Here is an 18,321-nt window from a genome sequence, read left to right as displayed (position 1 = left end):
CATGTACAGGTTTTATAGCATTTTTGAAAGTTACAGGGTCAAATATATGGGTCAAATATTTTTACATTGAAAATGGCCAGGTTGGTTACGTTGCCTTTGAGAGCGTATGGTAGCCCAGGAATGAGAATTACCCCCATGATGGCATACCATTTGCAAAAGAAGACAACCCAAGGTATTGAAAATGGTGTATATCCAGTCTTTTTTAGTAACCACTTAGTCGCAAACACTGGCCAAAATTCAATTTAGTTTTTTACTTTTTTCACACACAAACAAATATGAACGCTAACTTTGGCCAGTGTTTGCGACTAAGTGGCTACTAAAAAAGTCTGGACATACCCCATATTGAATACCATGGGTTGGCTACTTTAAAAAAAAATATGTACATGTGGGATGTTATTCAGAGATTTATGACAGATAATAGTGTTACAATGTCAATATTGCTAAATTTTAAAAATGTATGTTTTGAAACCGCAATATCCTACTTGTACTTATAGCCCTATAACATGCAAAAAAATAGCAAAAAGCATGTAAACACTGGGTATTTTTAAACTCAGGACAAAATTTTAAATCTATTTAGCAGTTTTTTCATTCGCTTTTATAGATGAGTAAAAGATTTTTCATGTAAAAGTCAAAAAACATGTTTTTTTTTCAATTTTTCATCATATTTTTTCATTTTTTTTAAATTTAATTACATGAGATTATATAAATAATGGTATGTAACGAAAGCCCCTTTTGTCCTGAAAAAAACAATATATAATTTGTATGGGAACAGTAAATGAGAGAGAGGAAAATTACAGCTAAACACAAACACCACAAAAGTGTAAAAAGAGGCCTGGTCGCAAATGTACAACATCGCAAAAACAGGCCAGTCCTTAAGGGGTTAAGGCCTTGATGACTGTCTCAATGAATATATTTAGTTGAATATATGTTTAGTATTTACAGATGAAAATAAAGGAAAGGGACCTCCATTAGGAAAAAGAAGAGTCATTTGTTACATGTGAGTTTACAGAGGAAGAGGTTCTGTTTCAGCTGTCTATAGTAAAGACAAATAAGTCAATGGGACCTGATGGAATACACCCAAAGTTATTAAAAGAGCTTAGTGGTGTACTAGCAAAACCATTAACAGATTTATTTAACCAATCACTGTTAACAGGAGTAGTCCCAAAAGATTAGAAATTAGTGATTGTTGTACCCATTCACAAGAAAGGTAGTAGGGAGGAGTCGGGCAACTATAGGCCAGCAAGCCGTACTTTAGTAGTGGGGAAAGTGATGGAAACATGTTAAAGGGACACTGTAGGCATCCAGACCACTTCAGTTCATTGGAGTGGTTTGGGTGCAAAGTCCCATGTCACTTAACACTACAGTGGATATTATTGCAGTTTCTAAGAAACTGCAATAATTACCTTGCAGGGTTAAGTCCTCCTCTAGTGGCTGTCTACAAGATAGCCACTACAGGGACTTCCAGATGCTTAGATGACTTTTGGTCGAACGACGCTGGATGTCCTCACGCTATGCATTGAATAATGCTTTCCTATGGGGAAATCCTATTACGAGTGCGGCCCTTGCCGTGCATGTGCATTAGGTCTACCCCACCGGCTGACGTGGGGAAGAAACGTGGGCGGAGCTGTATTCAGATGAGTAACTGAAGGCAATGTGGGATGGGGGTCAGGAGGGAGGGAGGGGGGCACTGTAGAATTCTATAGTGCCAGGAAAATGGGTTTGTTTCCCTGGCACTAGAGAATCCCTTTAAAGGAAAGGGTTGTTTTGAACATCTAAAATCACATGGATTTCAAAATGAGCGACAACATGCTGTGTCAGTGGCGTACATACCGCGGTCGCAGGGGTCGCAGCTGCGACTGGGCCCGGCACTCCAGGAGGTACCAGTTGCCATGTTTTGCGGCCCCGGCCCGCGCGGCAAACCGCCGGGCCGCATGTTAAGGGGTCAACTGGATGGCCCATGCTGTCAGGGACACCCGGTGGATTTGGATTTCAAGGGTCCTGGTCAGCGCTGGGCGCTTTAATAGCGTGACCAGGCCCCCTGTGATGACATCACTCCTGGGGGAAGTGACTGCACGTCACTCCTCCCAGCTATCAGAGCCCACGCGGGAGGAAGGATGTGGGAACTCTGACTCCCATCAGACTGAGCCCCCACTGGACCCCAGGGACAGTCACAAGGTAGGTAACATTTTCTGTGTGTGTCTCTGTATGCGTGTGTGTGTCTCTGTATGTGTGTGTGTCTGTATGTATGTGTGTGTCTATGTATGTGTGTGTGTGTCTCTGTATGTGTGTGTGTGTGTATCTGTATGTGTGTGTGTCTGTGTGTCTCTGTATGTGTGTGTGTCTGTGTCTCTATGTGTGTCTGTGTCTCTCTGTATGTATGTCTGTGTCTCTCTGTATGTGTGTCTGTGTGTCTCTGTATGTGTGTGTCTGTGTCTCTTTGTATGTGTGTGTGTGTCTCTGTATGTGTGTGTGTCTGTGTCTGTATGTGTGTGTCTGTGTCTCTCTGTATGTGTGTCTGTATGTATATGTGTCTCTCTGTATGTATTTGTGTGTCTCTCTGTATGTTCATGTGCGTGTCTCTATATGTGTGTGTCTGTGTCTCTTTGTATGTGTGTGTGTGTGTGTCTCTGTATGTGTGTGTGTCTGTGTCTGTGTCTCTCTGTATGTGTGTCTCTATGTATGTATTTGTGTGTGTCTCTGTATGTATGTGTGTGTGTCTCTGTATGTGTGTGTGTGTGTGTCTATGTATGCAGTGGCGTACACACAATCCATGGGGCCCCGTATGTATGTGTCTGTGTCTATGTATGTGTGTATCTCTCTGTATGTGTCTGTGTCTCTGTATGTGTCTGTGTCTCTGTGTCTCTATGTGTGTGTATGTATGTGTCTGTGTGTGTCTGTCTGTGTGTATGTGTCTGTCGAGGGGTATGTGTATGTGTGTGTGTGTCTGTCTGTCTGTGTGCATGTTTATGTGTGTGTGTGTGTCTGTATGTATGTGTCAGGAGGGATATGGGGGGCATGGTTCGGGGAAGAGAGGGGAGGGGGGGTCCACAGATCAGTTTCGCACCGGGGCCCCATGGATTGTGTGTACGCCGCTGTTCCCAACCAAACCCTGACACCTTGTTCAGCTTCCTATATCTTGTGTTTTTGTTGCATTTGACGTTGCTTGTTTTGTGTTTTGTTTTGATCATTTAGTTGGAGTTTGCTGGGACTCCTCTGGAGAAAACATGTAGTAATTCAGGGGAAGATGGAATAGAGGAAAGAAAGATGTATTAAAGACGGGGGATGAATGGAAAGCATACAAGATGGTTGGATGAAGGTGAAAGGAACATTTTGAATCATTTGCATAATTATTTATTACTTTTAACAGAGAATTATGTTACCTCTTTGCAATAATGTTTCTCAAGTCTTTGACTTTCCTTTGGTTTGTTGCATGTTTGCGAGATGACCGATACAATGCTTTCCTTAGAATTGGTGTTTGATGATGTCCAAGACACAACTGCAGCTGTTGAGTTCAGAAGTTTTACACTCACACGTTTTGGCTTCTCCGTGAGCTCTTCAAACCATGTCCCAGATGGACCTTTATGCAATTAAAGTGAAAATAAATACAAAGCTTGGGAGGGTTATTAATTAAACCATGAATATTTCACAATTCATAGTTTTGTTATCAGTATTATAAAAACCAGAATTTTGTCTACTTGAACTGATTTACTTTGCAGGTTCATCTGCACATCTAATTCACATCCAGCTCACTGAGTAAAACTAATATATAAATGGATTCATAAATATATATCAGTAGCAAAAAAGAAAATTAAAAAGTGCAAATTACTCTGTGTACATATAAAAACCATTTAGTTGATAAACCACTATGTGCAAATACAAGCAAGGCTGAAGCAATATAAAGTGCAGACATTTGATTAGTGATTACTCTAATAAACTAGCTTACAGACATGTTTAATGGAAAATCAAGGTAAGTAATACTTATGGGATAAAAACACAAAAGAAAAATAACAGTGTAAAACAGTTTAAAATTATAAAAGGGGGGTTAGGATGGCACTCACAGATGGGGAGCAAGTATGTACCGCTCAGACCAATGCAGCTCCTCAATGAATTAAATTCACATAGTTGTATAGGAAATAGCCTTTATTAAAACAGGTAAAACCAGAACAGCCCACAATTCACCTCCAAATTCAGCATTCAGCATGCCTTCGAATTCAGCATACAGTTTGCCTCTGAATTCAGCATACAACTCGTCTCCAAATTCAGCATACAGCTCTTCTCCAAATTTAGCTAGTCTCCAAATTCAACATTCAGTTCGCCTCCAAATTCAGCATACAGCTCATCTCCGAATTCAGCATTCAGCTCGTCTCCAAATTCAGCATTCAGCTCTTCTCTGAATTCACCATACAGCTCTTTTCCGAATTCACCATACAGCTCACCTTCTAATTCAGCATTCAGCTCGCCTTCTAATTCAGAATTCAGCTGGTCTCCGAATTCACCATACAGTTCACCTATGGATTCAGCATTCAGCTTGTCTCCGAAATCAGCATTCAGCTTGTCTCCAATACAGCACACAGCATGTCTCCGAATTCAGCATACAGCTTGTCTCCGAATTCAGCACATAGCTCTTCTCCAAATTTAACATACAGTTCTTTTCCAAATTCAACATACAGCTCCTCTTTAAATTCAGCATAAAGTTGGTCTCAAAATTCAGCATTCAGCTTGTCTCCAAATTCGGCATACAGCTCGTCTCCGAATTCAGCATTCAGCTTGTCTCCAAATTCGGCATACAGCTCGTCTCCGAATTCAGCATACAACTTGTCTCCAAATTCAGCATACAACTTGTCTCCAAATTCAGCATACAGCTCATCTCCAAATTCAGCATACAACTTGTCTCCAAAATTAGCTTTCAGCTTGTCTCCAAATTCAGCATTCAGCTCGTCTCCAAATTCAGCATTCAGCTTGTCTCCGAATTCAGTATACAGTTTGTCTCTGGATTCAGCATAAGGCTCGTCTCCAAATTCAGCATACAACTTGTCTCCAAAATTAGCTTTCAGCTTGTCTCCAAATTCAGCATTCAGCTCGTCTCCAAATTCAGCATTCAGCTTGTCTCCGAATTCAGTATACAGTTTGTCTCTGGATTCAGCATAAGGCTCGTCTCCAAATTCAGCATACAGCTCGTCTCCGAATTCAGCATAAAGCTCGTCTCTGAATTCAACATAAAGCTCGTCTCTGAATTCAGCATACAGCTCATCTCCAAATTCAGCATACAGCTTGTCTCCAAATTCATCATACAGTTTGTCTCTGGATTCAGCATAAAGCTCGTCTCTGAATTCAGCATAAAGCTTGTCTCTGAATTCAACATAAAGCTCGTCTCTGAATTCAGCATACAGCTCATCTCTGAATTCAGGATACAGCTCATCTACAAATTCAGCATACAGCTTGTCTCCAAATTCAGCATACAGTTTGTCTCTGGATACAGCATAAGGCTCTTCTCTGAATTCAGCATAAAGCTCGTCTCCATATTCAACATACAGCTCATCTCCAAATTCAGCATACAATTTGTCTCCAAATTCAGCATACAGCTTGTCTCCAAATTCAGCATAAGGCTCGTCTCCAAATTCGGCATAAGGCTCGTCTCCAAATTCAGCATACAGCTTGTCTCCGAATTCAGTATACAGTTTGTCTCTGGATTCAGCATAAGGCTCGTCTCCAAATTCAGCATACAGCTTCTCTCCGAATTCAGCATAAAGCTTGTCTCTGAATTCAACATAAAGCTCGTCTCTGAATTCAGCATACAGGTCTTCTCCAAATTCAGCATACAGCTCATCTCTGAATTCAGCATAAAGCTTGTCTCCTAATTCAGCATACAGCTTGTCTCCGAATTCAGCATACAGTTTGTCTCTGGATTCAGCATTAGGCTCGTCTCTGAATTCAGCATAAAGCTTGTCTCCGAATTCAACATAAAGCTCGTCTCTGAATTCAGCATAAAGCTTGTCTCTGAATTCAACATAAAGCTCGTCTCTGAATTCAGCATACAGGTCTTCTCCAAATTCAGCATACAGCTTGTCTCCAAATTCAGCATACAGCTTGTCTCCAAATTCAGCATACAGCTTGTCTCCAAATTCAGCATACAGCTCATCTCCAAATTCAGCATACAGCTCATCTCCAAATTCAGCATACAGTTTGTCTCTGGATTCAGCATAAGACTCGTCTCTGAATTCAACATAAAGCTCGTCTCTGAATTCAGCATACAGGTCTTCTCCAAATTCAGCATACAGCTCATCTCCAAATTCAACATACAGCTTGTCTCCAAATTCAGCATACAGTTTGTCTCCAAATTCAGCATAAGGCTCGTCTCTGAATTCAGCATACAGCTCATCTCTGAATTCAGCATACAGCTCATCTCCAAATTCAGCATACAACTTGTCTCCAAATTCAGCATACAGTTTGTCTCCAAATTCAGCGTAAGGCTCGTCTCTGCATTCAGCATAAAGCTTGTCTCTGAATTCAGCATAAAGGTCTTCTCCAAATTCAGCATACGGGTCTTCTCCAAATTCAGCATACAGTTTGTCTCTGGATTCAGCATAAGGCTCGTCTCTGAATTCAGCATAAAGCTCGTCTCTGAATTCAGATTAAAGGTCGTCTCTGAATTCAGCATAAAGCTCGTCTCTGAATTCAACATAAAGCTCGTCTCCGAATTCAACATACAGGTCTTCTCCAAATTCAGCATACAGGTCATCTCCAAATTCAGCATACAGCTTGTCTCTAAATTCAGCATTCAGTTTGTCTCTGGATTCAGCATAAAGGCTTGTCTCTGAATTCAGCATACAGCTCGTCTCTGAATTCAGCATACAGCTTGTCTCTGGATTCAGCATAAAGCTTGTCTCTGAATTCAGCATAAAGCTTGTCTCCATATTCAACATACAGCTCATCTCCAAATTCAGCATACAACTTGTCTCCAAATTCAGCATATAGCGTGTCTCCAAATTCAGCAGATAGCGTGTCTCCAAATTCAGCATATAGCGTGTCTCCAAATTCAGCATACAGCTCATCTCCAAATTCAGAATACAGCTTGTCTCTAAATTCAGCATACAGTTTGTCTCTGATTTCAGCATACAACTCGTCTCTGAATTCAGCATACAGCTCATCTCCAAATTCAGCATACAGCTTGTCTCTGAATTCAGCATACAGTTTGTCTCTGGATTCAGCATAAGGCTCATCTCTGAATTCAGCATACAGCTTGTCTCCAAATTCAGCATTCAGTTTGTCTCCAAATTCAGCATAAGGCTCGTCTCTGAATTCAGCATACAGCTCGTCTCTGAATTCATCATACAGCTCATCTCTAAATTCAGCATATAGCTCATCTCTAAATTCAGCATACAGTTTGTCTCTGGATTCAGCATAAAGCTCGTCTCTGAATTCAACATAAAGCTCGTCTCTGAATTCAACATAAAGCTCGTCTCTGAATTCAGCATACAGGTCTCCAAATTTAGCATACAGTTTGTTTCTGGATTCAGCATAAGGCTCGTCTCTGAATTCAGCATAAAGCTCGTCTTTGAATTCAGCTTAAAGGTCGTCTCTGAATTCAGCATACAGGTCTTCTCCAAATTCAGCATACAGTTTGTCTCTGGATTCAGCATAAGGCTCGTCTCTGAATTCAGGATAAAGCTCGTCTCTGAATTCAACATAAAGCTTGTCTCTGAATTCAGCATTCAGGTCTTCTCCAAATTCAGCATACAGTTTGCTTCTGGATTCAGCATAAGGCTCGTCTCTGAATTCAGCATAAAGCTTGTCTCTGAATTCAGCATACAGCTCATCTCTAAATTCAGCATATAGCTCATCTCTAAATTCAGCATACAGTTTGTCTCTGGATTCAGCATAAAGCTCGTCTCTGAATTCAACATAAAGCTTGTCTCTGAATTCAACATAAAGCTCGTCTCTGAATTCAGCATACAGGTCTCCAAATTTAGCATACAGTTTGTTTCTGGATTCAGCATAAGGCTCGTCTCTGAATTCAGCATAAAGCTCGTCTTTGAATTCAGCTTAAAGGTCGTCTCTGAATTCAGCATACAGGTCTTCTCCAAATTCAGCATACAGTTTGTCTCTGGATTCAGCATAAGGCTCGTCTCTGAATTCAGGATAAAGCTCGTCTCTGAATTCGACATAAAGCTTGTCTCTGAATTCAGCATTCAGGTCTTCTCCAAATTCAGCATACAGTTTGTTTCTGGATTCAGCATAAGGCTCGTCTCTGAATTCAGCATAAAGCGTGTCTCTGAACTCAGCATACAGTTTGACAAATGCCCCTGAATTGACAGAGAACCAGTACAGCTACAGAATTTGCCTCTGATCCGGCTGATGTAGGGTGAACCAGCTAGTAGCATACAGAACTTAGATGAGGTGAGTAGAATTTTGATTCTCTGAGAACATGTCAGTATTTCCTCCAGTGGGCGGGGCAAAGACGTTGTATGCGATGACTAGTTTTGTGTTGGATTTGGCTTCACATTTTTTTTTAATTCTTTTATTTACATTTGAGATAGATGTATTAATCAATTTATATATACGTTTTACTCAGTATACTGAATTTTTATAGAATATTTAAAGGCATAGCGCACCCTAGGTCTAAGTAAATTTAGTAATGGACAAATGTCTTTATTGTATCATTTAGAAATAACAAAGGGATACTATACTCATTCCCCTATAGTGGCTAATTATGTAATAATGGTAATACTATTACCTATTATATAATATTGGCAGGGGCAAGGAAATTCCCTCTAAATAGATGGGTATAGGCAGAGAGTATGGAGACCGGAGTGATAAAGTGTCAATAAGGTGATATAAAGTTAAATGTATCACAGACACACAGCCACCCTTTATCTTAGCTAGTTTCCAGAAATGCTGGATAGGTAGAAGGGCTATAAAGACTCAGAGAGGTCTAAGAAGAATCCTCTAAACTAGCCCTAATCTCCTTAAACACCTTCAAGGGTGTTCTAAGCTAAAGCTCAATCTAAACGTTTAGATGACTGCCTGATTTCCCATCACAGATGCTGGCTAGGAATAACACTGTGCAAGACAAAGAGTGGGTCTAAGTGCCCATAGTGCAGTAAAGTGTCCCTAGTGAAGTAAAAAAGAGAATAACGAGCTGGCGCCCAAGAGAATAACGAGCTGGCGCCCTATCAGGGGACGTATATATGGCATCGATTTTAGGAACTGGGAGATGGAAAAAGATGCTTGGTCGGTCCTCCTACTTCAAATTTGGGGCACTGCGCGTGCAATCTAATGTGCCACCAGATAGGAGTGGTGTGTTAAGTAGTACTATTCCTATCAGTTTAATCCCTGCTATGTGCCTTTTTTTTGGTTTGGTTTTTGAAGCCACAGTGCAGCCCCAGAGGCCCGAAAAATTAGGCATGTACACATGCCTGAAAAATTAGGTATTGTTGCAGCCGCTGCAGTAGCAGCGGCCAGAAAAATTGATGTTTGTTTCCCAGGCAGAAAGTGCCCTAAAACATTGCGGCTTGAACCCTAGTTGTTGGCGGATAAGTCACGCAAGTCAACCGGCATTCAGAGCTAAAATACAGCAGCGTGTGGACCATTTTTTGCCCAAGGCAGCTCATCTCATCAGGCCTTTTTTAGTCGAATGTATCACACACTGTCAGTCCCTTCGGGATCCATCCCTCATTCATCTTAATAAAGGTGAGGTAATCTAGACTTTTTTGACCTAGGCGACTTCTCTTCTTAGTGACAATACCTCCTACTGCACTGAAGGTCCTTTCTGACAGGACACTTGAAGTGGGGCAGGCCAGAAGTTCTATCGCAAATTGGGATAGCTCAGGCCACAGGTCAAGCCTGCACACCCAGTAGTCAAGGGGTTCATCGCTCCTCAGAGTGTCGATATCTGCAGTTAAGGCGAGGTAGTCTGCTACCTGTCGGTCGAGTCGTTCTCTGAGGGAGGATCCCGAAGGGCTGTGGCGATGCGTAGGACTTAAAAAGCTCCGCATGTCCTCCATCAACAACACGTCTTTAAAGCGCCCTGTTCTTGCCGGCGTGGTTGTGGGAGGAGGAGGATTACTTTCACCTCTTCCCCTGTTAGATTCCCATTGTGCTGTGACATAACCCTTATACGCTGTGTAAAGCATACTTTTTAATTTATTTTGCAAATGCTGCATCCTTTCCGACTTGTTGTAATTTGGTAACATTTCAGCCACTTTCTGCTTATACCGGGGGTCTAGTAGCGTGGACACCCAGTACAGGTCGTTCTCCTTCAGCCTTTTTATATGAGGGTCCCTCAACAGGCACGACAGCATGAAAGACCCCATTTGCACAAGGTTGGATGCCGAGCTACTCATTTCCCGTTCCTCCTCCTCAGTGATCTCAATGAAGGTATGTTCTTCCCCCCAGCCACGTACAACACCACGGGTACCAGATAGGTGACAACGAGCACCCTGGGATGCCTGTTGTGGTTGGTCTTCCTCCTCCTCCTCAAAGCCACATTCCTCCTCTGACTCCTCTTCCTCACAATCCTCTTCCAGCGTTGCCGCAGGTCCAGCAAGCTATGCTGATAAGACTGTTTCTGGTGGTGATGGTGACCACAACTCTTCCTCTTCCTCTTTACGCTCATCTACGGCCTGATCCAGCATTCTTCGCAGGGCATGCTCCAGGAAGAAAACAAATGGTATGATGTCGCTGATGGTGCCTTCGGTGCGACTGACTAGGTTTGTCACCTCCTCAAAAGGACGCATGAGCCTACAGGCATTGCGCATGAGCGTCCAGTAACGTGGCAAAAAAATTCCCAGCTCCCCAAAGGCTGTCCTAGCCCCCCGGTCATACAAATATTCATTAACGGCTTTTTCTTGTTGGAGCAGGCGGTCGAACATTAGGAGCGTTTGTGGCGAAAGCGACCTCGCCACGTGTCCTTGGAGGGGGCTTCTTGCCCGCCTCTTGCCTTTGGACTATGGCCCTGGGAGATTGGGCCCTTCTACAAAACGTATTCGGCCCTAACAGAGTGCATGTCACTCATTCTGGCCCTTTAAACACAGTGGGGCCATTCGGTACTTGCCCTGTGTGAGCAGTGATACCCCCAGATAGCTATGCCATGGAGCCTATTCATATAATGAAAGACTATGGGAAAGACTTTGGCTCCATGGCAATTAAACTGTACTTGTGTGGTCTGCGTGTCATTCACCTAATAATGTGCACGCAGACCTGAGCTATCTGGGGATATGTTACATGTCTGTGTGTAATGTATAAAAAGTGACTTTATATATTTGAAAACATAATCCTGTATTTAGGTCCCCACAAGTGTAATGGAGTTTGTCTTTGACCTGGGAGATAATTGGATTACTTCTCCAATTATCTCCAGGGCAGAAGGGAGGAAGCCATGATGCATTGTGGGGATGTTTTACTTTTACAGATTAAAATACTGCCAGCCAGGGGGAACAAAAGATACTTTTACTAACTTTTGAACCCCTGGTCTGATTCATGCCATTTTTTAATATGTTGTTCCCCTGAATGGATTGATTGTGGATATGTATTTTTATGTGAATGTGATGTATGGTTTTAAAGTTACAGAGTATGTGTGGAAACTGTATTTTACTGTATGTAATAATTATGTTAATAGCTTATCTGAGGGGAGGGGATGTGTGGGTTGTATTGTTACTTGATTGGTTGTTTTATGCCTCCCCCTGGGTGTGTCCTGTATGTGCAGAACTGTAATAGAAAGCAGGCTGGGTGTTCCAGACCTGAGATTCTGCTTGACCCTCAAACCGATGTGTCGTCTCGTTTTTGGGGGAATTGGATTGTATGCTGACTGCCAGGAGTGTAAGCGGATTGTATGCTTTTCCTGTTCGGCTGATTCCAGGGTTCGTGTATTGGAGTTCGGAAGGTTGGTGATTGTAGTTACTGCTGGTCTATGGAAAAGGGGGATATCGCCTAAACGGGGTTTTATCCTCTTGTAAGTGAAACGGTCCGTTACAATTGGTGGCAAGCGGCGGGATCGTTCCTACAACCAGAGGGACAGCTACAGACAACACCATTCCTGGATTACAAATTGAGGGCAACGCTAGTACCCGTACAGCGACCCTATCTACAAAGGAACTCAGAAAATGGAGGAGAAGTTGCAGGATAGATTGTACGGTTCCGTATTCCGGAGGTCTGGAGCAGTGTCAGAAGAGGACATGTTGATGTACAGAGAGACTGCCAGAGCCAGATTGTGGGACGAAGCCCTACAGTATTCAAGAGGGGATCGGCGCCGCAGCAGAAGGCAGCGAATCCTGGCTCGAATGGCAGAGCGGATGCCCCTCCTGAGGAAAAAGACCGAAGAAGCGTGGGTGACTAGACTCGAGATCTTAGTATATGGAGAACTGGTGCTCGACGACGCATACCAGGCGATACAGTGGTACGCAGCTCAGTGTGTCCCCGAGATGGCAGAGTATGAGTTCCCAGAAGGTGGAGATTACGCTGGCCCTGGCCTATTTTGGGATAATATCGAAGATGAGGATTTTGGGACAGCTACCGACTCTCGTTTTTGGGACCTGTGTTACGACCGAGAAGACATGCTGGGTCTCCCTAGCGCTATTGACCTTGAGGCAGACCTACGGTATTTGGTCACCCAGGAATGGAACCTGGAGTGGGATTACCTGCGACTCATCAATGAGGCCCGGGAAGAGACAACCGGCCCTCTTCCCCAACAGCAACCAGCGGTACCCGAGGTAGCGGACCTCCTAGACTGGTCCTGCGAGGATCCCCAGCGGCAGTGTGTATCCCAGGGAGCTGAAGGTGCCGTCCTTCCTCCCCAGCAGCAGATTGTATCCCAGGGAGCTGAAGGTGTCGTCCTTCCTCCCCAGCGGCAGAGTAAGTCCCAGGGAGCTGAAGGTGCAGGCCTTCCTCCCCAGCGGCAGTGTGTACCCCAGGGAGCTGAAGGTGCAATCCTTCCTCCCCAGCGGCAGTGTGTATCCCAGGGAGCTGAAGGTGCCATCCTTCCTCCTCAGCGGCAGTGTGTGTCCCAGGGAGCAGAAGGTGCCGTCCTTCCTCCCCAGCGGCAGTGTTTACCCCAGGGAGCTGAAGGTGCAATCCTTCCTCCCCAGCGGCAGTGTGTATCCCAGGGAGCTGAAGGTGTCGTCCTTCCTCCCCAGCGGCAGTGTGTATCCTAGGGAGTTGAAGGTGTCGTCCTTCCTCCCCAGCGGCAGTGTGTACCCCAGGGAGCTGAAGGTGCAATCCTTCCTCCCCAGCGGCAGTGTGTATCCCAGGGAGCTGAAGGTGCCGTCCTTCCTCCCCAGCGGCAGTGTGTATCCCAGGGAGCTAAAGGTGTCGTCCTTCCTCCCCAGCGGCAGTGTGTACCCCAGGGAGCTGAAGGTGCAATCCTTCCTCCCCAGCGGAAGTGTGTATCCCGGGGAGCGAAAGGTGCCGTCCTTCCTCCCCAGTGGCAGTGTGTACCCCAGGGAGCAGAAGGTGCCGTCCTTCCTCCCCAGCGGCAGTGTGTACCCCAGGGAGCTGATGGTGTCGTCCGTCTTTCCCAGCGGCAATGTGTAACCCAGAGAGCCGAAGGTGTCGTCCTTCCTCCCCAGCGGCAGTGTGTACCCCAGGGAGCTGAGGGTGCAATCCTTCCTCCCCGGCAGCAGTATGTACCCCAGGGAGCTGAGGGTGCCATCCTTCCTCCCCAGCGACAGTGTGTATCCCAGGGAGCTGAAGGTGTCATCCTTCCTCCCCAGCGGCAGTGTGTCCTACAGGGAGCAGAGACCGTCAGTCTCACACCCCAGCAGCAGGACAAAATAATGAAAGGGGAGACAGCTGGTCCCCCTCTCCGCCAGCAGAGAGAGTGTCAGGGAGAGGAGCGTGTTAACCCCTCTCCCCAGCGGCAGCCTATCCCACCAAGGGGAGATGTTGAGCCCCGCAACTGTGCAGATGGGACCTTAGTCTCTGCGCTTACAGCCCAAGGGGTAGGGACGGTCGGTCCTGTTCCCCAGCCCCAGAGCTGTGTACCCAGAGGGGAGACGGTCGGTCTCCCCCTCCCACAACCAGGCTCCAATCAGGCTACTTCCGTGGTAGCGCTGGCACCAGGGAAGAGTACCGCTGGTCTCTGCCCACTCAGCAACCCACCAAGGCAGTCTACCAGCTCCCCGCACAGCCGTGGTGAGGAACCTGAACCTGGACAAGCTGCTACTTTATCCAGGTGGAGTAAACATTTATTGTGGGTGGGAGGTACTGCTGTTTGTGCTTCGTGGGTGGGTTGCTGGACTAACCAGGGCACTGACCGGCAGGAGGTCAGATACCCTGTTAGTCTGGGGGGTAAAGGGGAGAAGTGTGGCGAAACCGACCTCGCCACGTGTCCTTGGAGGGGGCTGCTTGCCCGCCTCTTGCCTTTGGACTATGGCCCTGGGAGATTGGGCCCTTCTACAAAATGTATTCGGCCCTAACAGAGTGCATGTCACTCATTCTGGCCCTTTAAACACAGTGGGGCCATTCGGTACTTGCCCTGTGTGAGCAGTGATACCCCCAGATAGCTATGCCATGGAGCCTATTCATATAATGAAAGACTATGGGAAAGACTTTGGCTCCATGGCAATTAGACTGTACTTGTGTGGTCTGCGTGCCATTCACCTAATAATGTGCACGCAGACCTGAGCTATCTGGGGATATGTTACATGTCTGTGTGTAATGTATAAAAAGTGACTTTATATATTTTAAAACATAATCCTGTATTTAGGTCCCCACATGTGTAATGGAGTTTGTCTTTGACCTGGGAGATAATTGGATTACTTCTCCAATTATCTCCAGGGCAGAAGGGAGGAAGCCATTATGCATTGTGGGGATGTTTTACTTTTACAGATTAAAATACTGCCAGCCAGGGGGAACAAAAGATACTTTTACTAACTTTTGAACCCCTGGTCTGATTCATGCCATTTTTTAATACGTTGTTCCCCTGAATTGATTGATTGTGGATATGTATTTTTATGTGAATGTGATGTATGGTTTTAAAGTTACAGAGTATGTGTGGAAACTGTATTTTACTGTATGTAATAATTATGTTAATAGCTTATCTGAGGGGAGGGGATGTGTAGGTTGTATTGTTACTTGATTGGTTGTTGTATGCCTCCCCCTGGGTGTGTCCTGTATGTGCACAACTGTAATAAAAAGCAGGCTGGGTGTTCCAGACCTGAGATTCTGCTTGACCATCAAACCGATGTGTCGTCTCGTTTTTGGGGGAATTGGATTGTATGCTGACTGCCAGGAGTGTAAGCGGATTGTATGCTTTTCCTGTTCGGCTGATTCCAGGGTTCGTGTATTGGAGTTTGGAAGGTTGGTGATTGTAGTAGCTGCTGGTCTATGGAAAAGCGGGATATCGCCTAAACGGGGTTTTATCCTCTTGTAAGTGAAACGGTCCGTTACAGCGTTGAATTCCAACGTGTCGGGCTGTCGCAAATCAAGCGCCTCACTGGCATGTTGTTTAACCACTGGATATCTGCAAAGTGCGCGATGGCCATGTAGGAACGCCTGAAATGGACACACACCTTCCTGGCCTGCTTCAGGACGTCCTGTAAGCCTGTGTACTTATGCACAAAGCGTTGTACGATCAGATTACACACATGTGCCATGCACGGCACATGTGTCAACTTGCCCAACTTAAATGCCGCCAACAAATTTGTTCCGTTGTCACAAACCACTTTGCCGATATCCAGTTGCTGCGGAGTCAGCCACTTTTCCACCTGTGCGTTCAGGGTGGACAGGAGTGCTTGTCCGGTGTGACTCTCTGCTTTCAAGCAAGTCAAACCCAAGACGGCGTGACACTGGCGTATCCGGGATGTGGAATAGTACCTAGGGAGCTGGGGGGGTGCCATTGATGTGGAGCAAGACGCAGCAGCAGAAGAGGACTCAGCCGAGGAGGTTATGGAAGAGGATGGAGTAGGAGGAGTAGAGGAGGTGGCAGCAGGCCTGCCTGCAAGTCGTGGCGGTGTCACCAACTCCTCTGCAGAGCCATGCATTCCATGTTTGGCAGCCGTCAGCAGGTTTACCCAATGCGCAGTGTAGGTGATATACCTGCCCTGACCATGCTTTGCAGACCAGGTATCAGTGGTCAGATGGACCCTTGCCCCAACACTGTGTGCCAGACATGCCATTACTTCCTTTTGCACAATCAAGTACAGGTTGGGGATTGCCTTTTGTGAAAATAAATTTTGTCCGGGTACCTTCCACTGCGGTGTCCCAATAGCTACACATTTTTTGAACGCCTCAGACTCAACCAGCTTGTATGGTAAAAGCTGACGGGCTAATAGTTCAGACAAGCCAGCTGTCAGACGCTGGGCAAGGGGGTGACTTTCTGACATTGGCTTCTTACACTCAAACATGTCCTTGACAGACACCTGACTGTGGGCAGATGAGCGGGAACTGCTCAAGGCGAGAGACGGACTGGCGGATAGATGAGAGGGTGCAAGGAGGACAGCAGTGGTTGACGTGGCTGAAGATGCTGGACCAGGAGGAGGATGGCGGCTTTGAGTTTGTGTGCTGCTTGTACTCATGTGTTGATCCCATAGGCGTTTGTGATGTGCGATCATATGCCTACGCAAAGCAGTTGTACCTAGGTGGGTGTTGGACTTCCCACGACTCAGTTTCTTTTGGCACAGGTTGCAAATGGCATCGCTGTTGTCAGAGGCAGACACACAAAAAAAAGCCACACTGCTGAGCTCTGCAATGACGGCATTCTGGTGGTGGACACATCATGCGTTGATTGGCGTGCTGTCGGGCTGACCCCGGGTGCCGATGCATGCTGTCTGACTGTGCCACTAACTCCTTGTGACGACCTCCCCCTGCTTCCAACTCGTCTCCTCCTCCTCTCTGTCTCCCCATCTGAACTTTCGCCCTGTTCTTCTTCTTGCCGAGCGGGCACCCACGTGACATCCATTGACGCAACATCATCATCAACCGCTTCACTTGTATCTGACAACTCAGCAAAGGAAGCAGCAGCGGGTACAACATCATCATCATCATCACACTGTATGTCCATGTGTGTAATGCTGCCTGACTGAGACATATCCCTGTTATCTACATCCTGTAGCAATAATGGTTGTGCATCACTCATTTCTTCAAACGGATGTGTAAATAACTCCACTGACAGATAAAGTGAAGCGGCTGTGGTGCTAGTGTTGGTGGTGGCGGCAGGCGGGTGAATGGTATCTTGAGAGGTGCCCGAAGCTAAGCTGGAGGAGGATGGTGCATCAAGGTTCCGAGCGGAAGCTGTAGAAGATTGGGTGTCCTGTGATAGCCAGTCAACTATGTACTCAGAACTTTTCAAGTTCAGGGTACGTGGCCTCTGAAAACTGGACATTATTCTAGGGCAAAAGGGAATCACAGCACCATGACCACGATGGCCCCTGCAGGGTGGCCTGCCTCTGCCTGTCATTATTTTTTGGATTTGTGGTACTATGCGTGCAAGCTACTGTGAGACCAGATATGAGTGGCACTGTGCAGTGGCAGAGGTTGGCAGAGTACACACTGTAGGCCTGACACACCTGCTTGAAGACAACTAACTGCTATTCAATCTATAACAGTGAAAAAAGTTTTTTGGTTTTTAAATGCAATCTATTGCGACACCAGATAAGAGTGGCAATGTGCACTGGCAGAGGTTGGCAGAGTACACGCTGTAGGCTCCCCGCTTGAAGACAAGTAACTGCTATTCAATCTATAACAGTGAAAAAAGTTTTTTGGTTTTAAATGCACGCTATTGTGACACCAGATATGAGTGGCAATGTGCACTGGCAGAGGTTGGCAGAGTACACGCTGTAGGCGCCACCAAATAGGGTTCAAGCCGCAATGTTTTAGGGTCCTTTCTGCCTGGGAAACAAACATCAATTTTTCTGGCCGCTGCTACAGCAGCGGCTGCAACAATACCTAATTTTTCAGGCATGTGTACATGCCTAATTTTTCGAGCCTCTGGTGCTGCACTGTGGCTTCAAAAACCAAACCAAAAAAAAGGCACTTAACAGGGATTAAACTGATAGGAATAATACTACTTTTTAAATGCACGCTATTGTGACACCAGATATGAGTGGCAATGTGCACTTGCAGAGGTTGGCAGAGTACACGCTGAAGACCTGACACACCCGCTTGAAGGACACTGACTGCTATTAGCTTACAGTGAAAAACTGTTTTTCTTTTTAAAGGCACGCTATTGTGACACCAGATATGAGTGGGAAAGTACACTGGCAGAGGTTGGCAGAGTACACGCTGAAGGCCTGACACCCGCTTGAAGGACACTGACTGCTATTAGCTTACAGTGAAAAACTTTTATTCTTTTTAAAGGCACGCTATTGTGACACCAGATATGAGTGGCAA

The 18,321-nt window shown here is 45.6% G+C and overlaps 1 protein-coding gene across 5 annotated transcripts in view; it reads right to left on the bottom strand.

Moving 5' to 3' along the window:
• Positions 1-18,321, bottom strand: part of PTPRO (protein tyrosine phosphatase receptor type O) — a 550,218-nt gene that overhangs the window by 452,600 nt on the left and 79,297 nt on the right. For all 5 annotated transcript variants that reach the window (XM_063446603.1, XM_063446604.1, XM_063446607.1 and 2 more), the window contains exon 7: positions 3,381-3,577. In XM_063446603.1, coding sequence (XP_063302673.1) covers positions 3,381-3,577 — 197 coding nt within the window. The remainder of the gene's footprint in view (positions 1-3,380; positions 3,578-18,321) is intronic.

This window comes from Pelobates fuscus, chromosome 3 (genome assembly GCF_036172605.1).
Source record: "Pelobates fuscus isolate aPelFus1 chromosome 3, aPelFus1.pri, whole genome shotgun sequence".
Lineage (NCBI taxonomy): Eukaryota > Metazoa > Chordata > Amphibia > Anura > Pelobatidae > Pelobates > Pelobates fuscus.
This window is presented reverse-complemented; position numbering and strand designations above follow the sequence as displayed.